This window comes from Podarcis muralis, chromosome 2 (assembly GCF_964188315.1).
Source record: "Podarcis muralis chromosome 2, rPodMur119.hap1.1, whole genome shotgun sequence".
Lineage (NCBI taxonomy): Eukaryota > Metazoa > Chordata > Lepidosauria > Squamata > Lacertidae > Podarcis > Podarcis muralis.
The window spans coordinates 108,098,573-108,124,530 of record NC_135656.1 but is presented as its reverse complement, the minus strand read 5'-3'; the positions used below and the strand labels follow the sequence as shown (position 1 = coordinate 108,124,530).

General features: G+C 42.3%; 2 protein-coding genes across 2 annotated transcripts in view; both read right to left on the bottom strand.

The window, feature by feature from the left end:
* LOC144325904 (uncharacterized) overlaps positions 1-21,021 on the bottom strand; it is a 52,246-nt gene extending 31,225 nt beyond the window's left edge. Inside the window, exon 1 of the mRNA XM_077920782.1 lies at positions 20,497-21,021. The gene's annotated coding sequence lies outside the window, so the exon portion shown is untranslated. The remainder of the gene's footprint in view (positions 1-20,496) is intronic.
* LOC114590148 (uncharacterized) overlaps positions 7,095-25,958 on the bottom strand; it is a 33,704-nt gene continuing 14,840 nt past the window's right edge. Inside the window, exon 4 of the mRNA XM_077920828.1 lies at positions 7,095-12,500. Within this exon, the coding sequence (XP_077776954.1) occupies positions 11,188-12,500 (1,313 nt within the window). The 3' untranslated portion in view covers positions 7,095-11,187. The remainder of the gene's footprint in view (positions 12,501-25,958) is intronic.

Sequence of the window (25,958 nt, the reverse complement as noted above, 5' to 3'; positions counted from 1 at the left end):
TCTTGCAGAGAAGCACTTCAGAGAGGGCCAAATTGTCATCATTAGACCAGTGTTTCCCAACCGGTGTTCCGCGGCACACTAGCGCGGGGCTCTCGCCGTCTGCCTGCCTGGCTGCCTGCGTGGCGCTGACGTCACGGGGCTGTAATGTGCCCCACATAGGCACACGCGGGGCGGCGAGCGACCTCCCTCCCACATCCCTTCGCCGCTCGCTTCAGCCGGCCTACTGGGCTGTCGCAGGCGGAAGGCCTGCGCATGCGTGAGGTTTTCGCGCCTTCGGGATTCCCTTCACGCCTTCCTCCTCCCGGGTCCTTGAGAGCGCGGGAAGCGGCAGCACGAGACCGGCGTTGAGCCTGGTAGGTATTGCGCTTGCCAAGGCAGTCATTTGGGAAATGAAAACTTGCAAAGCAAGCAACCAGTTCAATCTGAAGTACGTGTATGCTTAATATCCTGTATCTGAAACCTGTTCTGCCCCCTCCCCCACACTTGGTGCCATTTTCATCTACACATGCAGCAGAGTAAGTTGACCCAGAATAGTACCAATTCAGATGGCAGATGGGAGAATGACAGTGCTGAATGCTTTCCCATGTAGAACAGTCCCTGCAAATAAAAACCTAGCATATTTGGAAGAGGGATGCTAGCCTAACCATTACCTTCTATGCTGTTACTATTATTATTATTATTATTTTTACATAAGTAAAAAGTGACCTTTCCCCATCTGGCATGGTGGTGTGCCTCAAGATTTTTTTTCATGAAACAAGTGTGCCTTTGCCCAAAAAAGGTTGGGAAACACTGCCTTATAACTTAATCCCTTGTGCCATATTATTTAAATTTGACATAATATTACTCTAGTCTTTCGCCCCTTTTCTTTTAGTCATTTTTGCATACACTTTTTAACTTTATCACTAATGCCATATTATTTTTATATCCAACATCATTTTAACATTCAAAAATTTTACAATGTTTCTGCAGGTAGACTTTGAACTTCTTCCAATCCTCTTCCACCGACTCTTCTCCCAGGTCTCGGATTCTGCCGGTCATTTCTGCCATCTCCATATAGTCCATCACTTGCATCTGCCATTCTTCCAGGGTGGGCAAATCTTGTGTCTTCCAATACTTTGCGATGAGTATTCTTGCTGCTGTTGTTGCATACATAAAAAATGTTCTATCTTTCTTTGACACCAACTGGCCAACCATGCCCAGGAGAAAGGCCTCTGGTTTCTTAAGGAAGGTATATTTAAATACTTTTTTCAGTTCATTATAGATCATTTCCCAGAAAGCCTTAATCTTTAGGCACGTCCACCAAAGGTGAAAGAATGTACCCTCAGTTTCTTTACATTTCCAACATTTATTATCAGGCAAATGATAAATTTTTGCAAGCTTGACTGGGGTCATGTACCACCTGTAAATCATTTTCATAATATTCTCTCTTAGGGCATTACATGCCATAAATTTCATACCAGTGGTCCACAACTTTTCCCAGTCAGCAAACATGATGTTATGACCAATGTCTTGCGCCCATTTAATCATAGCTGATTTAACCGTTTCATCCTGTGTGTTCCATTTTAACAGCAAGTTATACATTCTTGATAGTATCTTAGTTTTAGGTTCTAACAGTTCTGTTTCCAATTTTGATTTTTCCACCTGGAAGCCCATTTTTTTGTACAAATTATAGGCCTCTCTAATTTGATGATAATGCAACCAATCTCGCACTTTGTCTTTTAGTTTCTCGAAACTGCAATTTCAATATATCTCCTTCTTGTTCTAATATCTCCCAATATTTTGGCCATTTGGCCTCCATATTGAGTCTTTTCAAAGCCTTTGCTTCCATAGGTGACAGCCACCTTGGGTTTTGTTTTCCAATATATCTTTGTTTCTTATCCAGACATTAAACAATGCTTTCCTGACAATATGGTTTTTAAATGCTTTATGTGCTTTAACCTTGTCGTACCACAAATATGCATGCCACCCAAAAACGTTGTTAAATCCTTCTAAGTCCAAAATGTCTGTGTTCTCAAGAAGCAGCCAGTCTTTCAACCAGCAGAATGCTGCTGATTCATAGTAAAGTTTAATGTCTGGCAGGGCAAACCCACCTCTTTCCTTTGCATCAGTCATATTTTAAATTTTATTCTGGGCTTTTTGCCCTGCCAGACAAATCTAGAAATATCTCTCTGCCACTTCTTGAAACAGTCCATCTTGTCCACAATCTGCAAAGTTTGAAACAAAAATAACATTTTTGGCAAAACATTCATCTTTATAGCTGCAATTCGACCCAACAAGGAAAGCTTCTATTTTGACCAAACTTCTAAATCTTTTTTAACTTCTAACCAACATTTCTCATAATTGTCTTTGAATAAATTCAATTTTTTTGCTGTCATGTTAATCCCCAGGTATTTCACTTTCTTAACCACAGTCAAACCTGTCTCATTCTGAAACCTTTCTTTTTCCATTGGTGTTAAATTTTCCTCCAAAACCTTAGTTTTTGACTTGTTCAACTTAAATCCTGCCACATGACCAAATTCTTGAATCAGTTCTAATACCCTTTTCGTACTAGATTCTGGCTCCTGTAACGTCAAAACCAGGTCATCTGCAGAAGCTTTCAATTTATATTGTTTAACTCCGACCTGAATACCTTTAATCAGACGGTCCCTTCTAATCATGTTCAGCAAAACCTCCAGGACCGAAATAAAAAGTAATGGAGAGATAGGGCAACCCTGTCGTGTTCCTTTTTCTATCTTGAATTCTTCTGTCACCACATTATTAACTATCAATTTGGCCTTTTGTTCTGAATAAATTGCACATATACCATTTTCAAACCCTTGTCCCACCCCCATTCCCTGGAGATTTTTCTTCATAAACTTCCAATAAATATTGTCAAAGGCCTTCTCCACATCAATAAAAATTAAAACTGCTTTTATATTAATATTCACTTGTAATTTCTCCAAAATGTTAATTATATTTCTTGTATTGTCAGACAAGTGTCTACCTGGGAGAAAGCCAGCTTGGTCCTTATGTATCTCTTCAACAAGTACCTTTTTTAATCTATTAGCCAAAATGTCAGCAAAAATTTTGTAATCCACATTTAATATGGGGCGGTAATTCTTAAGTTGTGTCTTTTCAGACTCAGTTTTCGGTATAAGTGTAATAAAAGCTTATTTCCGCGACTCAGGCGCCTTCTTCCCCTCCAAAATCTCGTTGCAAACCTGCTTTAATGGTTGAATTAACCAATCTTTCAAAGATTTATAATATTTTGCAGTTAACCCGTCTGGCCCTGGAGATTTCCCCAGTTGCATATTCTGAATGGCACCTTCAATCTCCTGTTCTGTAATTTTGTGGTTCAGCATTATCCTTTTTTCCTGAGAAATTTTTTGTAATCCGTTGGTTCTTAAAAATTGGTCTATGTCAGTCTCTTTCTGTGGCCCTTGTGTGTAAAGTTGCTTAAAGTATCTCTGGAAGCACCTTCTAATCTCCACTGGATTCTGAATGTCCTTTCCTTCTATCTCAAGATTTGTAATAGTATTTAACTTCTGTCTTTTTTTCAACTGCCACGCTAGCAGTTTTCCACATTTATTAGCCGACTCAAATGTCTTTTGTCTCATCTGTTTAATTTTCCATTCTACTTCCTGATTTATCAGTTTCATATATTGTACTTGATATAACTTCATTTCTCTCAGAATCTCTTGTGACTTTGGTTTCGATCTTAATTTCTTCTCTCCTTTTATTTTCTCCAGAATTTTGTCTTTTTTCTCATTTTGAGTTCTCTTTTTTATTGCATTCTGTTGAATCAGAAACCCTCTCATAACCGCTTTGCTTGCGTCCCAGATTACTCTTCTTTCAACCGTAGTTTTCAAGTTTACTTTGAAATAGTGTCTCAAAGTCTTTTGGGCCTTCTTGATAATCTCTTGGTCTCTTAGTAAGGTGTCATTCATCTTCCATCTAAAGGAACCGATTGGAGTTAATTTCATTTCCATCTTTACAGCATTATGGTCGGAGCAAGTTTTTGGGCAGATTTCCACCTTTCTTGTCTTAGGTGCCAGTCCTCTAGTTATCCATATTTGGTCAATTCTAGTCCATGTCATTTTGGCTTCAGAAAAGAATGTACCTTCTCTTCCTAGGGGGTTCTTAGTTCTCCAGATATCAATCAAGTCCATATTGTCAGTCGGTTCAAAAAACGTTTTCGGTAGTCTGCCCTCTTTTGTTACAAACTGTTTCTGTGCCTTGTCCATGTTCGTGGATACCACTCCATTCATATCTCCCATCATGATGATGTTGTTGTAGTCCATATAATCCAACATTGTCTCATGCAACTTCTTGTAAAACTCCGATTTCCCCTCATTTGGTGCATAGATTCCTAAAATCAAAAATTTTTCTCCTTGGGCTTGAATTTCAATTGCCAAAATTCTTCCTTGTTCATCTTTAAAAAGAAATTTTGGTGATAGGCTTTCTTTCGCATAAATGACGACTCCTCTCTTTTTAACCTTGTCCGATGAGATAAACTCTTGCCCAGTCTTTTATTAATCAATACTTTCCTGTGTAGCCTAATCACACGTGTTTCCTGTAGACAAATTAAGTCCAATTGTTCCTTTTTTAATAAATGGAAAACTTTCCTCCTCTTCTCTGGGGAGTTCAAACCATGAATGTTCCAACTTAATAGTTGCAGAGACATAATGTGGTAGTTCTATTTCCCTCCTACTGCTCCCAAAAGTTCTTCCTCCTTTGACGGTGGTATCACTTTCCCAGACTTGTCAGTTCCCAAAGGTGCTAGTACAGAGCTTAATGGTCCAGATCTTAAGGCTCTTAGTTCTTCCTCAATCCCCTTTTTGAAGGTCTTCTCCGTAATCACTCAAAATTTTTTCCTTGTCTTCAACTAATCTTATTCTAACTTTTTTCCCTTTGAAAGTAAAAGACAGCCCCTGGGGGAATTCCCACCTAAAAACAATTTTACTGCTTCTCAATAGGGCCACTAAATCTCCGTAATTAGTTCTGAGTTCAAGTAGATGTTTCGGAATATCCTTATAAATTTCCACTCTTGAGTCTTTGATCTCCAAGGTCTTCTGAAAGTGCACACTCAGTATCTTATCTCTCTCCTCCTTCGTTCTGAGGGAGATCAAACAGTCTCTCGACTTGATTTTCCTCCCTCCCTTTCCAAGTCTGAATGCACTTACTATTTTAAAGGCTTTATCCTCTTCCAGAGACCAAAATTCTGCAAATTCCTGTGTCAAGTACTCAATTAAATTCTCTTTTTCAAGTTCTGGTACTGCCCTGATCCTCAAATTATTCTCTTTATTTTTCAGTTCTATCATAGACAGAAGTGCCTGATGTTCTCCAATCTGTTTACGCATCGGCTTTATTTCTTGCACAGCCTCTACTTTCTCTTTAGCCTCCTCAGCTATTTTACGGTTTGACGCAGTATCTTCCAATAATTTCCCAATAGATTGTGTGTTTAAATTAACTTGCTGGCTCAAATTATTAATACTAGCCGTGTTTTGGTCAATTTTAGTTGATTGTTCAGTCACTTGCTTACTTAGGCCATCCAATTTTTCATAAATTTTATTTAACACCGAGGTAAAATCCTCTCCTGAAGCCATTCCTTTAGGCCTAATTTTATCTAACTCTTCCTCCTGTGCCACAGAAAGACTGGGAACAGATGATCTGCGTAGCTGAGAAATTATGCTAGGCTGCTGTGTTTTGGTTTTAGATGACCTTGTTGTTCTGCCTGTCATCCCACTTCTGTCTGTGAGTCAAGGTCAGTCCCACGGTCAACTCTTCCCATGGAAAATCCCCAAAGTCAGAGATGGAAAATTCCCCCAGTAAATGCACAGTTTCAATGTTCCTCTAGGGGGACACTATGTTTATCTTTAAAGTCACAGTCTTTCCCAACTTTCAAAGTGTCCCTTAAGAATTAACAACAGTTGCAAGTCCTTAGAAAACCTTCCAAAACCTTTGACTTATTGCAGAGTTGATCTTACCAAAATTACAATGTCTCCAAATAATGCAAGTTTCAATGTAGCAGTTCAAAGCAGCCTGACAATTCTAACAGGTTGGCAGCCCGTTACCGGGAGTTCAATAGGTTTTTTTTGTAAATCCACAGATGAAAGGATAACAGTCAAATTTATCCTCTTCCCCCTCTCTTTACTTGAGGAGGAATTCTTCTCTTTGATGCTCAGATTTAGATCTTTATAGTTCCATTCTCCAGCACATTAGAATTGAAAGTCTTTGCTTTAGAATCTTAAACAAAGCCGGGAGACAGACTTCCTGGTTGCGCCTTCCCGATTCAGTGCCAAATTCAAACTCCCCCCCCCTTAATCTCAAGTTCGTAAAACTTCACCTACTCACGGGTAGTTGTTTAAGAGCCGAATGGTCCCAGGAAAAAGGTCAGCGCTCTCCGGCAACAGCTTAGCGGCTTCACCCCACGGAAAGAGTGATCGACTCACAGCACCGCGCCAACCCCGTCCCGCTCCGGAACCCCTTGCGAGGTCCCTTCACAGTTTGGGGGGGCGCTAACAGTGCCCGCTGAGTCCCACGGTCACAGGCTTCCTCTGTCTGTGATTTTTTCACGAGGGTCTCCGCTTCGCCATAGCGAAGTACATTTAGAGGCAAAAGCGGGCTGTGGGGGGGGGGCAGGGGTTGAGTCTAGGATTATGTCTCCAGGCTCTACCTAGCAATGGTTGGATCTTTGCCTTCATTTGTAACTCAATGCCTTGAACAACCACTAGCATTTCTTTTTAAATGCTGATAATGCTTTTATTGTAGCTTTTTTTTTTATTTCTGTAAATAGTTGCTAACCAAGTATTTTTATACATATGAAAAGCAAATCTTGGATTGAGAAGATAATGGTTTGTAAAGTAAAAAAAAAAGGGTGTGTGGTTTTTTTAAAAAAATATGTTTGTATCTGTTCTGAAATTTGGTTTTAATGTAAAGTGTTTCAATATATTTGGGTTTCTTTATAAAGCAGAAGTGACCAGCTGCTCCTGGAAGCTAAAAATGAGTTCTGTATCAACAAAAGTTTTACCTAAAATTATTCATGATGACAAGTTGTAATGTAGCACCCTGCATGTGGTCAACGCTTAGCTGGAATGAAATATTCAACGCAGCAATAGAAATTAAAATAATTTATTTGTCAGACAAATAAATGATAGACACAGTGGTATATGGTTACCAAAGCTCTGCACACTCCAGCCCTGATGGTCAGCACTTATATTTCCTCAGCCCCCTTGCTCCTCCTTTGGCTGCCTCTGTCCAATCAGCCTGGTTGAAATTCCTATTGGCTGTTTGCTAGAACCAATCATAAAAGATACACCCATTTCCTATTACCTTTTATGGGAGACAAAGAGCTATATTTCCTTCTATCCATAAATGGCAAACAAGTAGCCATATATCTTACATTTGCCTCGACAAGGCACCTTAATTACCAGATCACCTTTTGCCCCTTTCCCCTCCATTCCAAAACAGATGGCTAAAACAGATGGCTCATGGTCTTACAGAGATCTTGGGTTCACATTCTCATACACCATCAATGAAATAAGAATCTAACATAAGAATCTAACATTTCTTACTTTCTAAATCCTTTGCATAGTTACATTTAAGCCAACAAATCTCATACATTAACATAGATAGCTTTTTAGAAGAATAGGCCTTTGCAAGGTAAAAAAGGAACTCAGTTTACAGCCTCAAAAGAAAGCCTCTTCAGTTTACACCCCCCCTTTTCCAGCCAGCTGCTTTTCCCATTAGCTCTTGCCCTTTAACCTTAGGAAAATGTGGCTAGTCTGATGGAAGGCACATGGTATTATCTTACTATTTACCAACTTTAATTAGTGTTTTTGCAGCTTGATTGTATTCTGTAATATGTAGGGTCAGTGTAACCTTTGCTTCCAGCCTGTAATTCCCTTTTACAACTTTGAGAATTTTGTCTCCTGCTATAAATCAGGGGGGCCCTGTTCAGGAAGATAAACATCTGCCAAAGCCAGCTGGTTTTCTGCCTGGCACGAAACATTTGCAAATCTTTAAGCTCATTTTAAAATACAGGCCTTGATCAGATGCCTCAGTAAGAAACATGAGATTTTAAACCCCTGAGCTTTTGAAATACAACTTCCATCAAACTTGGCCCTACGGGCTGAGGATTATAAGAGTTGTTGCCCAACATGTGAGCAACCCCATGTTGGATATGCCTGCTCTATATTATTATTATTATTTATTTCATTTCTATACTGCTTTATATTTTTAAGAAAAACCTCAAAGCGGTTTACAGCATATTAAATCAATAAAACATAAATAAAACAATTTGAAAAGAGTGAAATACAGTGGTGCCTCGGGTTAAGAACTTAATTGGTTCTGGAGGTCCATTCTTAACCTGAAACTGTTCTTAACTTGAGGTACCACTTTAGCTAATGGGGCCTCCCGCTGCCGCCGTGCAATTTACGTTCTCATCCTGAGGTAAAGTTCTCAACCTGAGGTACTACCTCTGGGTTAGTGGAGTTTGTAACCTGAAGTGTTTGTCACCCGAGGTGTTTTTATCCCAACTTACTACTGTATAGAGTATACATTCAAAGCAACATAACAGAAAACTAAAATATTATCTTAAAAGATTTCAAAGTAAAACATTACAAAGGAGGTCAACTACAGAATACATATTTCACATAGTTGGGCTGGGTGAGTCTGGGCCCTGCCCCCTAGGCCACGTGGGAAAGGCCTTGCAGGGAGTGGTATATAGATGGCATCTTACCCCCAAAAAGCTTGCTAAAATGTATAAAGTGAAAACATCAACATGATGTTTAAAAGAGGAGGGGTCATACTATCATATGTGGTGGACCTGTGTAAAGGTAAAGGTACCCCTGCCCGTACGGGCCAGCCGTGTCTGACTCTAGGGTTGTGCGCCCATCTCACTTAAGAGGCCGGGGGCCAGCGCTGTCTGGAGACACTTCCGGGTCACGTGGCCAGCGTAACAAGCTGCATCTGGCGAGCTAGTGCAGCACACGGAAACGCCATTTACCGTCCCGCTAGTAAGCGGTCCCTATTTATCTACTTGCACCTGGGGGTGCATTCAAACTGCTAGGTTGGCAGGCGCTGGGACCGAGCAACGGGAGCTCACCCCGTCACGGGGATTCGAACTGACGACCTGACGATCGGCAAGTCCTAGGCACTGAGGTTTTACCCACAGAGCCACCCGCGTCACTCAGGTGGATCTGTGTAGTTATTGGCAAATACTGGAATGATATTTATAACGAGTTTAAGAAACTATTTAAAATTACTTTTTAAAAAAACAACGCCAAAGATATCGCTACTTGGTATATTACCATCAGAAATTTAAAAAGTTATAAGATCATTCTTTATCTATTGTATAACAGCAGCTAGAACCCTTATAGCAAGGAGAAATGAAAGGCTCCCAGAGATTACAGATTGGCAGATACTCATCTTATTAGCAAAACTGACGACATCAGTTAGAGGAATATGGAAACAAAAAACAACTAGAGAATGGATAACATTTAAGAATTATGTAAAACTTTATTGTACAAATAACTCCATATGAGCAGAAATTGAGTGATATTTGTAAAGAAAAAGATCAAAGGAATGAATACAAAGCAGAAAGAAATTATATTACATAATGTAAGCCTGTGTAAAAAAAAATGTTATATCGATGAGGAAAATAACAAAGAGAAGATTGAACAGAACTGTGAATACTGTTTGTACAGAGCTGTGTACATTAAAACAGCAGCAAGAGAGATGTTTGGATCCCATTTTGAGCTCGAAGCATGGGTACCGTCAACAGAAAATTAAAAATTTGGCTGTGTAATTTGGAATTCATGTGATTTGATTGGCCTGTTAATAAAAATTATTTGGAAAAAAAGAATGTTATATGAAACAGTATAATGAGAAGGATGGGAGATTGTGTCGTTGAGTACTTTTACTATGTAAATAACTTTGTCTTTTTTATTATTATTATTTCTTGGTTTCTTACCTTTGTTACATATTTATTTTTTATTTATAAATTTTCTATATTATATTATTCTCTTATTTTCTACCTGTTAAGAGATAGTACATAATATTTGTATAGACATGCAATTTTTTTTAATCAATAAAGAATATGAATTTAAAAAAAGGTTGCCATTAACTTAATCTTCATTAGATCTGCTTTTAGCACAAGCATGTGCCACTTCCACTGCCCATCTTCCAAATCAGAGTAGAAAGCACACGTATCCTGTAGGCGCGGTTGGCTCTTCCTGTTCGACGCCGCTAAGACACCTCCCCTAACAAAACAACAGCCTACTTTTAAGCACCCCGACCGTCCCTCCACCATTGCTCTCAAGGCACATGTGCGATACACGTGCTTCGCTCTAAGGCCTCCTGAATCATCTTGCACTCCAAGACAAAGGGATGCACTCCAGTTAAAAGCACGCTCGCTAATTACAGGCGCACACTCAGGAGAAACAAAAACTAGCCTTGCAAGGAAGCATCCATCTGCTTTCCCCAAGGTAGGGGAGAGCTGCGAAAGTGGCAGGACTGAAAACACAGAGGGAACTAGCTAAGATTACGAGACGCAGAAGTGACGGGGTGACTAGGGATGTGAGGGGGTGGACCTCTTCATTGGGAGCACTGCCATTCCTAAAAGACGGGTTCTTTCTTCGCTTGCTGGGATCATTAAAGTTCCTAACTGGTAAGAAGACTCCTTTTCATTTGTTCTGCTTATCTATGGCCAACGGGGAAGGAAGCCAATTCCCTGAAGCCTGACAGATGCTCATCCACAGGACAAGGGCAGCCCATCATTTTGGCAGTCAAAACTCAACAGATTCATCACACACCTTGAGCATTCCAGATTCACACTCTCCCCCTGTTTATCTAGCAACAACTTGCAACTTACTTTGTACATTTAGCACATGTGATCTTCATTAGTTTAATACATATATATGTGTATAAAAATTTAAACACAAACACCAAAACATCACATGGGTTCCATGTACTTAAAATTGATATCCGCCTATATGAGTTTCTTGATGTGAAGTAATGAGTGAACCTTGAGTGGAACACTGCATACATTGATATGGCTCGTCACCTGGGTGAATTCGCTTATAAATATTAAGGTCTGCACTCCGTCTGAAGCCCTTTCCACATTCAATACATTTAAATGGTTTCTCTGCCGTATGAGTTCGTTGATGTATTCTAAGGTATCCACTATGTCTGAAGTTCTTTCCACATTCAATGCATTGAAATGGTTTCTCCCCCGTGTGTTTGTTGATGTCTTCTAAGGTTTCCACTGTGACTGAAGCTATTTCCACATTCAATGAATTTAAATAGTTTCTCTCCCGTGTGAGTTCGTTGATGTATTCTAAGGACTCCACTACGACTGAAGCTCTTTCCACATTCAATGCATTTAAATGGTTTCTCCCCTGTGTGAGTTCGTTGATGTATTCTAAGTTGACCACTTTCACTGAAGCTCTTTCCACATTCAATGCATTTAAATGGTTTCTCCCCTGTGTGAGTTCGTTGATGGCTTCTAAGGTGACCACTTTCACTGAAGCTCTTTCCACATTCAATACATTTAAATGGTTTCTCCCCTGTGTGAGTTCGTTGATGTCTTCTAAGGTCACAACTTTGACTGAAGCTCTTTCCACATTCAATGCATTTAAATGGTTTCTCCCCTGTGTGAGTTCGTTGATGTATTCTAAGGACTCCACTACGACTGAAGCTCTTTCCACATTCCATACATTCAAACGGTTTCTCCCCTGTATGAGTTCGTTGATGTATTCTAAGGGCTCCACTTTGACTGAAGCTCTTTCCACATTCAATGCATTCAATGCATTTAAATGGTTTCTCCCCTGTGTGAGTTCGTTGATGTATTCTAAGGTCTCCACTTTGACTGAAGCTCTTTCCACATTCAATGCATTCAATGCATTTAAATGGTTTCTCCCCTGTGTGAGTTCGTTGATGTATTCTAAGGTCTCCACTTTGACTGAAGCTCTTTCCACATTCCATACATTCAAACGGTTTCTCCCCTGTGTGAGTTCGTTGATGTGTTCTAAGGGCTCCACTACGACTGAAGCTCTGTCCACATTCAATGCATTCAAACGGTTTCTCCCCTGTGTGAGTTCGTTGATGTATTCTAAGGTCTCCACTACGACTGAAGCTCTGTCCACATTCAATACATTTAAATGGTTTCTCCCCCGTGTGAGTTTGTTGATGTCTTCTAAGGTGACCACTTTCACTGAAGCTCTTTCCACATTCAATGCATTTAAATGGTTTCTCCCCCGTGTGAGTTCGTTGATGTCTTCTAAGGACTCCACTACGACTGAAGCTCTTTCCACATTCAATGCATTTAAATGGTTTCTCCCCTGTATGAGTTCGTTGATGTATTCTAAGGACTCCACTACGACTGAAGCTCTTTCCACATTCCATACATTCAAACGGCTTCTCCCCTGTGTGAGTTCGTTGATGTGTTCTAAGGGCTCCACTACGACTGAAGCTCTGTCCACATTCAATGCATTCAAACGGTTTCTCCCCTGTATGAGTTCCTTGATGTCTTCTCATGTTACCACTTGCACTGAAGCTCTTTCCACATTCCATACATTCAAATGGTTTCTCTCCTGTGTGAGTTTGTTGGTGTATCCTCATTCTTCCACAGTGACTAAAGCACATTCCCTGCATTTAAACTGTTTCTTTGTTCTCCCTAATGAATTCACAGATGCCTCCGCAGAATTCTGACCGTCATCTTCCTCACCTGTTTGGGAGTGGGGGGGAGAGAATCCTGTTAGACTTTTAAGAAAGACAAAAAAGGAACTGAACACATGTGAATTCCCATGTGCACCTTCTCTTATTTTCACTCCATTGTCCATTGTCTCCATGTTCCAAATTTTTAGGACTAAAGATGAGATAATGGCAAGAGCAACCCATGATCACTCCATTCACACTTAAGAAAGCACCATCATGTTATAATAGAGATCTACGGTGGAACTGGCTTATAAGACTGGCTTATAAGAAATATCTGTCTTTTTCTTTTTCAAGTGAGGAAATTATCTCAGGCTCCAACAGCAGTCTCCCCTACGAGTAAGAAGTAAAACTATAGTGTTCTTATGCTACATGTAACTGTAAACATATTGCAACATATTAGAACCTAAACAGAGCCTGCTGGATTGGGTAAAGGCCCACCTAGTCCAGCATCCTGTTTTCACAGTGGCCAAGCAAAAGCCAGCAAGCAAGATTTCAGGCCAAGAGCCCTCTGCCCTCCTGTGCTTTCCAGAAACTAGTATAATGAGGCATTATTGCCTAGGACCGCAAGCGCAGAGCACAGACACCAGCCTAATCCATTTTTTTCAAGCTATCCTAGTTGCTGGCAGTCACTTGTCTCGTGTACTTCTGTTTACTCATATTTTGCAGCCCTAAAAGGCTCATAAAGGTATTATGAACTAAGGTTTTGTGGGCTGCAATCTGACAAAGTGGACTCTTGATTAGGAAAGCTGGTGCCACTATAAACCCGTGAGTCTCTTTGTTGGTTTTGTGCACTGATTTTGAAATTTGTACCAAGGTTGTACCACTGTATCTCCATGTAAGCTTATGGAGGGACAGAATTAGAGGCGCTCTATAAATTATTATCCCACTCACCCACTCTCACACATAACCCCTGGCTGTAAGACTGGCAAGTTTACACAATTTGCTTATAATACCGGCCACCCTTGGTCTTCATATGCCCAATCCTATGTGTAGAGCCTCCAGCCACAGGTATTGTGTGTCACGATAACAGGTCCTTTGTCCGAAAAGCCCACCAAACTGGGGAGGTGCATGCATCTACTGTATTTTGATGCTAGTGGAATGTATCACTCTGACCCAGTCTTTAAAAAAATAAAAGTAATATAAACTATTTAAATATATGAAGTATAAATAATGACGGGAAGCATTTCCATAGCCCCTTCACCCATTTTTCTGGATTGGTGTGCAACATCATTATCGTCACTTAATCCTGCACTGGAAATAACACCAGAGATTTAAAAGCATAGAGGAAGAAAATCTGCCCCCACGACTTTATGAAAGGGATTCCAAAAACAAAGAGCTGCTTTAGAGAAGGCCTCACCCCTTCCTTCCTTCCTTCCTTCCTTCCTTCCTTCCTTCCTTCCTTCCTTCCTTCTTCCTGCCTTTCCTCTCCTCTGCATCTTTTCCTCTTTCTCCCTCCACCATCCAGCCATCCATGTCCCCATCTCCTCCCCCCTGGAACTCAACAGATTTCTCCTCGGGTCCTCGGAGGGGATGATCAGAGGTCGTAGGGAGGGATGCAGGAGACAGCTTGAGCAGGTCAGCTGTCCATCTTCCTCCGTCCATCCTGACCAGGTTTGGAGGTTCAACTTCTTGAGGAGCAAATAAGCCAAGGCAAGTTGTAGCTTCCTGGGAGGAAGGAAGAAGTCAAGGGAGTCTCAGAGCCCCTGCAGGGATTTTTTTGACCCTGTAGAATCCCCTATTGGGCACCCGCTTCCCAAGAGCCTCCACCCATTTTCAAACACCTTTGGCAATTCCTTCCGTCTGCCTGCCCCTTCTCCCTTCCTAAGGCTGGCATGGTATGGGCAGTAGTGGCCTTGTGGCAGTTGCCCAAAGGGCCACAATAAATGTGATAACGTCTACCCCTTTAAATCCTTGAGTGTGCTTCTAATACAGAAGTTATGGTAGCCTGTGCTTTATGAAACTGATTATTTTGCAAGTTGCCACCCCCCAATTAGGGCAGAAATACAGCTAATAGGAGAATCACAAAGATACAGCTGAAAGCTGGAACATGAGTTGCTATATGATGCAAATGGCTGCATGTAACACAGGTTTCCAACATGCACACGAACACAATGTAACAGAATGCTGTGGGAATCAAAACTAAATCAGCAGAAATTGCAAGCGCTTGTTACGCATGTGTATTATAATAAAATGAGGTAATGATGAATATCAGGAACGTGCAACTGCAAAGGGACTTTTTTAAGGAGGCGGGGGATGCAAGAAAAATTTAATTCTTTTTGCAACAACAAACATTAAAACAAGCAAAAACAGAAATAGGAGCATATGCAGAAGTTCTTGCGGAAAGGGGGCGGGGCCTTCAAAGGTCTCATAATCGACCCAAAACAACACAGAGGTCTACCTGTCAATTGCGGTCCAGCGCTTGGACATCTCTGATGTATATGATTGGTTGAAATAGAAATGCTTTGTTTGAAATTATATAAATACCACTGCCTGGACCACATATGTGGTGGAGTTGTGAGGAAATTAAGAAATTTTGGATAGTAGTACATGAAGAACTAAAGATGTTGAAAATATCAAAAACAAACAAACCAGAGACATATCTCCTTGGATTGACAGATGATGAGATACCACGGGGGGGGGGGGGGAGAGAGAATTTTTCGTATGCTGCTAGAATAGTGATTGCTGCTAGGTGGAAGCCATATACTATACCCACAAAGGAGGAATGGATTTGTAAATTAAATGAATATTTAATTCTGGCAAAATTAACTGCTACAATAAGAAATCAGTTGAATCAAAAATTTAAAAAGGAGTGGAAATGTTTTGATGAATATATGGCAAAATATTGCTCAAAAAAAGATATGCTAATATGCCGAGATTAAAATGTGAAGTACTGGATAGAAGAATAATTAGTAAGCAAAGATACTAAGAATATGTAGATGATTTGAGAAGGCTGTAGAATGAAAAGATTATTGTAAAGTGTGGAATGTGGAGGAAATCGAGTGGGGGCGGAGGGAAGTGGGAGGAAGGAGAAAAGAATAATATGATGGACTGAGGAAATAGAAATGTAAATGTATGGGGGGTGGGGAGAAATTGGTGTTGGCTTTGGTATATCTGTATTGTAAAGTAATACGTGAAAACCAATAAAATAAGTTAAATGGGGGGGGAGGAGTCAAAGCCATGAACATGATAATCTGAATCAGGACCAAGTAATATTTAATAACCATGTCCTTCATGGATCACTGCCCTGTCATGGCAAAGGGGCTTGAATAACTCAAAGACGCTACGAGCTATGTCATGCATGACCACCCAAGACAGACAGGTCAAAGTGGAGAGTTTTGGCTAAACATGATCCACCTGGAGCAGGAACCAGCAAGCCACGCCAGTATCCCTGAAGAGAAAACTCCATGGTCGTATAAAAGTTATGACGCTGGAAGATGAACCCCTCAGGTAGGAAGGCATCCAACATGCTACTGAGGAAGAGCGGAGGACAAGTACAAGTAGATCCAGAGCTGATGAAGTGGCTGGGCAGAAGCCAAAAGGTCGCTCACTTGCGGGTGTGCCTGGAAGTGAAAGCAAAGTCCAGTGCTGCAAAGAAAATATTGCATAGGAACCTGGAATATAAGTAGGGAGTCAAAGAGATAAAAGGAACAACTGGTAAGTTTGGTCTTGGAGTTTAAAACGAAGCAGTGCAAAGGCTAATAGAGTTCTCTCAAGAGAACAAGCTGGTCATAACAAACACTCTTTTCCAACAACACATGAGATGACTCTACACATGCACATCACCAGATGGGCAGCATCGAAATCAAATTGATTATATTCTTTGCAGCCAAAAATGGAGAGGTTCTATACAGTCAGCAAAAACTAGACCTGGAGCTGACTGTGGCTCAGATCATCAGCTTCTTATAACAAAATTCAAACTTAAACTGTAGATAGGAGGGAAAACCACTGGTCCAATAAGATACAATCTAAATCAAATCCCTTATGAATACACAGTGGAAAAGCGGAACAGATTTAAGGATTTAGATTTGGTGGACAGAGTGCCTGAAGAACTATGGATGGAGGCTCGAAGCATCATACAGGAGGCAGCAATGAAAACCATCCCAATGAAAAGGAAATGCAAGAAAGCAAAGTGGTTGTCCAATGAGGCTTTACAAACCGTGGGGGACAGAAGGCAAGCAAAATGCAAGGGAGATAGTTAAAGATACAGGTAACTGAATGCAGACTTCCAACAAATAGCAGGGAGAGACAAAAGGGACTTCTTAAACGAGCAGTGCCAAGAATAGAGGGAAACAATAGAATGGGGAAAAAACAGAGATCTGTTCAAGAAAATTGGAGATATTAAAGGAAGATTTTATGCAAAGATTACCATAATAAAGGACAAAAGTGGTAAGGACCTAACAGAAGCAGAAGACATCAAAAAGAGGTGGCAAGAATACACAGAGGAATTATGCCAGGAAGATATGGATGTCCCATACACCCCAGATAGTGTGACTGATAACCTTGAGCCAGACATCCTGGAGAGTGAAGTCAAATGGGCCTTAGAAAGCACTGCTAATAACAAGGCCAGTGGAAGTGATGACATTCCAGCGGAATCTTGCAAGATGATACTGTGAAGGTGCTACACTCAATATGCCAGCAAGTTTGGAAAACTCAGCAGTGGCCAGAGGAACAGAGAAGATCAGTCTAGAACGCAATGCCAAAGGGCAGCGCCAAAGAATGCTCCAACTACCACACAACTGTGCTCATTTCACACGCTAGCAAGGTTATGCTAATAATAATAATAATAATAATAATAATAATAATAATAATAATAATAATAATAATAATAATTTATTTGTACCCCGCCCACCTGGCTGGGTTTCCCCAGCCACTCTGGGCGGCTTCCAGAGACCAAAAATACGCTAAAATGTCACACATTAAAAACTTCCCTGAAGAGGGCTGCCTTAAGATGTCTTCTGAATGTCAGGTAGTTGTTTATCTCTTTGACATCTGATGGGAGGGCGTTCCACAGGGCGGGCGCCACTACCGAGAAGGCCCTCTGCCTTGTTCCCTGTAGCTTTGCTTCTTGCAATGAGGGAACTGCCAGAAGGCCCTCAGCGCTGGACCTCACCGTCTGAGCATAATGATGGGGGTGGAGACGCTCCTTCAGGCATACTGGGCTGAGGCCATTTAGGGCTTTAAGGGTCAACACAAACACTTTGAATTGTGCTCGGAAACGTACTGGGAGCCATTGTAGGTCTTTCAGTAGCCGCTCCCAGTCAAAATTCTTTAAGGCAGGCTTAAAATTCTACAAGGCAGGCTTAAGCAGTACGCAGACCGAGAATTCCCAGAAGTACAAGCTGGATTTTGGAGGGGCAGAGGAACCAGAGATCAAATTGCAAACATGCACTGGATTAGGGAGAAAGCTAGAGAAATCCAGAAAATCATCTACTTCTGCTTCATTGACTACGCAAAAGCCTTTGACAATGTGGACCACAGGAAACTATGGCAAGTTCTTAAAGAAATGGGAGTGCCTGACCACCTCATCTGTCTCCTGAGAAATCTCTATGTGGGACAAGAAGCAACAGTTAGAACTGGATATGGAACAACTGATTGGCTCAAAATTGGGAAAGGAGTATGGCAAGGCTGTATATTGTCTCCTTGCTAATCTCACTTATATGCAGAGGACGAGATGGTTGGACAGTGCTCTCAAAGCTACTAACATTAGTTTGACCAGACTGCAGGAGGCAGTGGAAAACAGGAGTGGCTGGCGTGCTCTGGTCCATGGGGTCACAAAGAGTCAGACACGACTAAGTGACTAAAGAAAAACAACAGTGTCCAATCACAGATAGGTAGCCGTGTTGGTCTGCCATAGTCAAAACAAAAAAAATTCCTTCCAGTAGCACCTTAAAGACCAACTAAGTAAGTTCTTGGTATGAGCTTTCGTGTGCATGCACACTTCTTCAGATACACTTCTGAAGAAATGTGCATGCACACGAAAGCTCATACCAAGAACTGACTTAGTTGGTCTTTAAGGTGCTACTGGAAGGAAGTGTCCAATCAGCATTCCATAATGTAGAAGCAATTCTGAGAATGTTCCTCTGAATGATGATTGCAAATTGCCATTTGTAAAGATCCGTTTCTTGACTGAAGAGGATAAAAAATGAATTTGGAACAACAATGTCTCAAGATAAATTATGTTACTTCAGCCTCATGTACATAGAAAGTGACAAGCTAAGCAGTTTATCATTTGATGATATCCTCAGTGACTTTGCTTTGGCAAAGGCAAGAAAGTATTTTAATTTCGATCATGTTTGTGTACTGTTTGTATACACAGTACACAATGAATCATGATAAAATTATACAGTTGAATGGGTATTGGGTAGATGCATTAATACAATTAGTCTTGTAAAATAATATTAATGTACAGGTGTGTATAGTATTGCTATTATTTAAAATTGCGACATATTACTAGAAATACTGTCTCTTTTACACTCACTAAGTGTAACAGGGTACAGTGGTGCCCCGCAAGACGAAATTAATTCGTTCCGCAATTTTTGTCGTCTAGCGAATTTTTCGTCTTGCGAAGCACGAAATCCCATAGGAATGCATTGAAAATCAATTAATGCGTTCCTATGGTCAAAAAAAGTCCAAACAAAGCCAAATTTGGTACAACAACAGTTTATTAACTGCTCTTTAAAGTCACACATACTGTAAAGAGCAGTTCAAAAATTGAAGGGAAAATAAATTAACTTTATAAACAAAACATGTCTTTGTTTTTAGACAAAGAAAACAAAGTCGCGAGACGTTTTCGTCTTGCGAAGCAAGCCCATAGGGGAAATTCGTCTTGCGAGGCAAATCGAAAACGGAAAAACCTTTCGTCTAGCGAGTTTTTTGTCTTGCGAGGCATTCGTCTTGCGAGGTACCACTGTACAAAGGTCTGCTGTCCCAATGAAGAAATGTGGACTATTATGGCAATATTGTTTGTTATGAATAACAAAATCATTTTAAGTTACAGCTTAATAATTATTTCACTATTAATATACTTTATAATTGTATTTCAGTTCAACAATTACCTTGAGAAAATACATACTCTGTTATGTGCAAATGGTTTTAGATACCTATTAGGTCCATAAATTACCATACAGCCTATATTCAACACAAAAAACCGCGACAATCTGCTGTTGACAAAGGACAGCTGGACATATAAAGGGTCCCTTTACCTCCAGTAGCTTAGGGCCTCATCAAACCTCAATCCGGCCCTTTCCCCCCACTACTTTATGCAAGGAGTTCAAGGAACAAAGAGCTCTTTGGAGGAGGCCTCAGCCCTTCCTTCTTCCTGCCAGGCCCCCTTGCCTTTGTTTTCCTCCCCATCTTCCCCTCTTTCTCCCTCTGCCATCCAGCAATCCATGTCCCCATCTCCTCTACAAAACAGAAGACTTGGATATTTTTGGTGTTTCTTATTTTCTTGGAAGCCGACCAGAGTGGCTGGGGAAACCCAGAAAATGGGGGGGGGGTATAAATATCATATTACTATTACTATTATTACTACTATGGCGAGGCTGGTCTGCAATGCCCAACCCTCTCACCTTTCCCGCCTCCTTCCCTGCAACTCCCTTTGGACCAGATCAAGGCAGGAGGAAGCTTCTCTCTTTCCACAGTGGAAACCCCTCCCCCCCCTCCACCTTCAAGGCCCCATTAAGAGAAACATCTCCCTTTCCTCCCTTCTCTTCTTCTCCCCGTCCCGGGGCTTCTCATCCTGGACCCCCCACCCCTTGCCAAGCCCCTTCCCTCCTTCCCCGCCGCTGGCTTTGCACTCACCCGAAATCCTGGCAGCAGCAGCGCCCCTGGGCAGCGGGGGCGGGAATGGGAGCCCCCGCCTGGGAGGCAGGATAATTGTAAGGGGAAAGCCTTGCAGTACCCAGCCAATGGGGAGAGAAGGGAGGGAAGCTGGGCTTTGAGTACAGGGAACAGATGCTCATTGCCTTAAGGGTTAAAGCCAGAGAGTGGAAGCTGCTGGGGGAGGGGCTGCTCGATACTGATTTGGGAAAGGGGGCCCGGCTTAAGCGGAACAGCTGACCCACCCCCTCTGCCCTTGTCCTGCAAGGAATCCGGTGAGTGCAAAGCGCCTCGGGGTGCAGCAAGCTTGGGGGGCGGGTTGTGCTGTGCAATGCAATACCCATGGAACTGGGGTTGGGGGAGGAGAGAGAGCAGGCAGGGAAGCGGTGGGTCAAGTGTGGGGGTATTGCAGCTGATTCATCCTCGTTGCAAAGAAGAGACAGGGGCCTCTCCCTGAAGGTTCTCTCTCTCTTTCACACACACACACACACACACACACACACACACACACACACAGAGACACAAATCAGGAAAACGTTCTTCTGCATGCACAGACAGATCACATGAAGAGCCCTGTAGTTTGCTCAAGCCCATCTAGTCCCTGTTAATATAATAATAATAATAATAATAATAATAATAATAATAATAATAATAATTTATTTGTACCCCGGGGGTGGAGAGAGAGCAGGCAGGGAAGCCGCGGGGGGGGGGGGGGTGCAACTTATTTAGCCTCTTTGCAAAGAAGAGACAGGGGCCTCTCCCTGAAGCTACGTTCTTTCTCACTCTCTCACACACACACCACACGAAGAGCCCTGTAGTTTGATCAAGCCCATCTAGTCCCGCACCCTGTTAGAATCATAGAATCGTAGAGATGGAAGGGGACCCTGAGAGTCATCTAGTCCAACCCCCTGCAATGCAGGAATCTCAGGACCTTCTTCATGGTGGCCAAGCCTGCAAGGAGGATGGGAGCCCAAGAGCATCTCTCCCCTCCGGTGGCTTCTGGGAACTGCTATTCAATTAAGCATAATAATAATATCCGGAGTTTTGGGCTGGGTTGCCATCAGTATGCTGATGACACCCAACTCTATCTGTTGATGGATGGCCATCCTGACTCGGCCCCAGACACACTGGCGAGATGTCTGGAAGATGTGGCTGGATGGTTACAGGTCCCAGGCCTCAGAGAGGTTAGGCTGGCCTCAGCTAGAGCCAGGGCCTTCTCGGCTGCGGCTCCAATCTGGTGGAACGCTCTGTCACAAGAGACCAGGGCCCTGCGGGACCTGACATCCTTCCGCAGGGCCTGCAAGACAGAGTTGTTCCACCAGGCCTTTGGTCAGGGCGCAGCCTGACTCCCTCCTTTGGCAACCTGCACAGAATCTTGCTTAATCGGTTGCCATTAATTTGATTTTAATTAATTTTTATAATGAAATCTTTTTAGAATGTGTGATTATTTTATTGTTTGATTATTTGATTATTGTTAGCCGCCCTGAGCCCGGCTTCGGCTGGGGAGGGCGGGATATAAATAAAATTTATTATTATTAATATTAATATTGTAGCAACAACATTATACCCGCTCGTCTGGCTGGGTTTCCCCAGCCACTAGGGCAGCTCCCAACAGAATATTTTTTAAAAACCAATTGACGTTTAAAAACCAATTGACATTAAAAGCCTCTCCATACAGGGCTGCCTTCAGATGTCTTATAAAAGTCAGATAGATGCTTATTTCCTTGATATCTGACGGAAGAGCGTTCTAGAGCGGGTGCCACTACCAAGAAGGCCCACTGCCTGGTTCCCTGTCATTGAGTTGATATAGAGCATCTGTCCTAAATTTGTCGGCTTCTGTCAAAGAAGCAGAATCAGGAAGTTTTTTATGTTTGATGTCTTATTATGTTTTTATATTTTGCTGGAAGCCGCCCAAATTGGCTGGGGAATAATAATAATACCACTTGTTCAGTCTTAAAATTTATTTGTACCAGTGCATTTGGGAGCATCAGAATAACTTGAGGTAATATATTCATACAAAAGCTTTGCTCCCGATTCATTGCAATCCTACCAGCTGAATTTGATCCGAGTCCTGGGATAACTCAGTTGGTAGAGCATGAGACTCTCGGGGTTGTGGGTTCGAGCCCCACCTTGTCAAAAAGATTCCTGCATCGCAGGGGGTTCGGCTAGAACATCCTCTTGGTCCCTTCCAACTGTTTCATTCTGTGGTCTATGAACCTCACTTATTCGCAATGAGAGAACCACCACAATTTTTTTTTAAAAGCAAAATGTTGTTAGAAGTTCTGCAACCCACCTTTGCCTAATAGGAGTTTGCCTTTGTAAAACTGGAGAGTGAAAGGAGAAGGAATCTCAGGGTGGGCTTTTTTTGTGGGGGATATGGCTTTTCTGGTCAGTGGGCAGAAGGAGCTTGGGGCTATCCCTAGCTAGAGATCTGCCATCCCCATTCTCGGTCCAGATTTGGGTCTCTGCCTCCCAGGAGTTTAGACGCACACATGTTGACTGCAGCAGGCAATGGACCCCTCGCATGTGTAAACAACCATTGGGGGGGGGGGTCACTCTCAAACACCACAGAGACTGGGCATTGCTTTGAAGGATAGCCTGCAACCAACCACCTCCTGGACATTCTGGTCTCTCCCACTGCCAATAAAAACAAAATACCGGTTTACCTGACACTGACACAAAGGTTCACGTGCTACAGAAATGGGTGTCTAGAAGAAGAAGAAGAAGAGTTTGGATTTGATATCCCGCCTTTCACTCCCCTTCAGGAGTCTCAAAGCGGCTAACAATCTCCTTTCCCTTCCTCCCCCACAACAAACACTCTGTGAGGTGAGTGAGGCTGAGAGACTTCAGAGAAGTGTGACTGGCCCAAGGTCACCCAGCAGTTGCATGTGGAAGAGCGGGGAATTGAACCCGGTTCCCCAGATTACGAGACTACCGCTCTTAACCACTACACCACACTGTGTTTTAAAATGCCCTTAAGCAGTTGGTGACATTTTAAAGGTACTCTCTCTATCTCCAGTGCACCAGAGCAGCCTGTCCAGTAAAGACATGGATGAAAATACTGAGGCACTGAGTGCTTCTGATCCAAAACATTTCCCTTTTCCAGCACACTCCATTGCTATCCATCCCTCTCCAGTTTTCCATTCCTGCTGTCCACCAGCGCCCCACCCCCACAGCCAGTTTTCTGTATCCACTGAGCATGTGCAGTTCTCATTGCGTGGCTTTGGCTATCTTTCCCCCCCACCTAAAAATTTATTGGACATACGTAACCAGTGGAGCTGCCTCAAGGTTACTGGTACCTCCCTCTCTTCCTTGGAAGAAGGGTTCCATTTTGGCCACATAAAGGCTGGCAGCTAGGAAATTGGATATTTGTATACGGGATTTCCTCAGACAGGGTGGGGTCACAAAGAGAGGGTGGCTGTCGCCTTCATGTCCTGATTGGGAGTTTTTCAGGAATGCCTGGATGGCCGCTGTCGGAGCCAGAGATCTGATGGATGTCAGGCCGACCCTGCATTCTTATCCCTTGCCCCAGGCTCCCCCCACAGTGATGGGAAGTGGGCCAGGAAATAAACATTTTTATACATTATAAAAGCAAATCATGGACTGAGAACATTATGTTTTGTAAAGTTAAATATTTTATATTATTTTCTTTTTTTCCTACCTGTTAAAAGATTGTACATAATGTTTGTACAGACATGCAATTTTTTAATCAATAAAGAATATTAATTTTCTTAAAAGGTTGCCATTAACTTAATCTTCATTAGATCTGCTTTTAGCACAAGCATGTGCCACTTCCACTGCCCATCTTCCAAATCAGAGTAGAAAGCACACGTATCCTGTAGGCGCGGTTGGCTCTTCCTTTTTGACGTCGCTGAGACTCTCCCCCCCCCCAAACGAAACAACAGCCTCCTTTTAAGCACCCCGACGGTCCCTCCACCATTGCTCTCAAGGCACATATGACATACATGTGCTTCGCTCTAAGGCCTTGTGGCGATCACACAGGGCCCCCAGACGTTTGACGGTCTATTGACCCCTGTGCCACCACCGTGATTGCTTTCTTCGCTGCCCCCACCCCACTTCTCACGGGGGCACACGGAGCCCAGACAGTTGTTAACATTAACAAATAATCAAGTTTATTTTTAAATGCAGGAATAAGCGTATGGCTTCAGTTTATTTTTCTCTTGTCAGTTTCTTAATCTTAGTTCCTAACAACTCCAAACTAATTATTCCAACTATCTATCTGACTCAACCTAATAATTCCTCTCACTCTCTCACAATACAACTCAACCAACCCACTGCCTATTCCTCCCTCTTCCTTCTCCAGTTCCCAAACCTCAACTGACTTTCAAAACCTCCCACTCTAACTTTTACTCCCCCTTGCATTCTCACTGGCCAATCACATCACACCCATTTTAACCCTTTCCTTATGACCCATCCTAGGAAGCAAACGCCACAGGCCTCCTGAATCATCTTGCACTCCAAGACAAAGGGATGCACTCCAGTTAAAAGCACGCTTGCTGATTACAGGCGCGCACTCAGGAGAAACAAGAACTAGCCGTGAAAGGAAAAAGAAGCATCCCCTCTACAGTGGTACCTCGGGTTAAGTACTTAATTCATTCCGTTCTTAAACTGAAACTGTTCTTAACCTGAAACACCACTTTAGCTAATGGGCCTCCCACTGCTGCTGCGCCGCCTGTTCTCATCCTGAAGTAAAGTTCTTAACCCAAGGTACTATTTCTGGGTTAGCGGAATCTGTAACCTGAGGCGTATGTAACCTGAAGCGTATATAATCTGAGGTACCACTGTACTTCGCTTCCCTTCTCCCCTTGCCCCCACCCAAGGGCCAGGCCCATGCTTGCTCCCCTAAACCAAAACCTAACCAGGGACCCAGCTGAGGAGAGCTGCACTGAGGCGCATTCGTAGGAGCCTCCCTCTGAATCTTCCCAGGAGCAGGAGGACTGTATAGATTTGGACCAGTGGTTTGCAGAGGAACATAGTTCAGAAGGCAGAAGCTGGGAAATACTGGATGGGGAACAGCTTGCAGAAGAACATCCACTAGCATTTCTTTTTAAATGCTGATAATGCTTTTATTGTCGCTTTTTTATTATTATTTCTGTACCCCCTTGCTAACCAAGTATTTTTATACATAATGAAGCATGTGAACGTAAGCAGTGTTAAATGAGGTGTTAAATGAGGATCAAAAAGACTCAGCAATGGAGAATAAGAAGGTGAAGTTTATTGCCAGGCAATAAGGACCCAGATTGGAATCTCTTCCAAAAGGAACTGGGACGTCCCGATTGACAGAAATCCAGAGGTCTTTATACCTGAGCAGATCACAGCAAATCATAGATCATGAGACAACCATGAGGCAGTCACGATATTGCCAGCGAAAATTAGCCAATTAGCAAGCTTCTTGCCATGCTACCAGCTCCTGGTCAAGCACT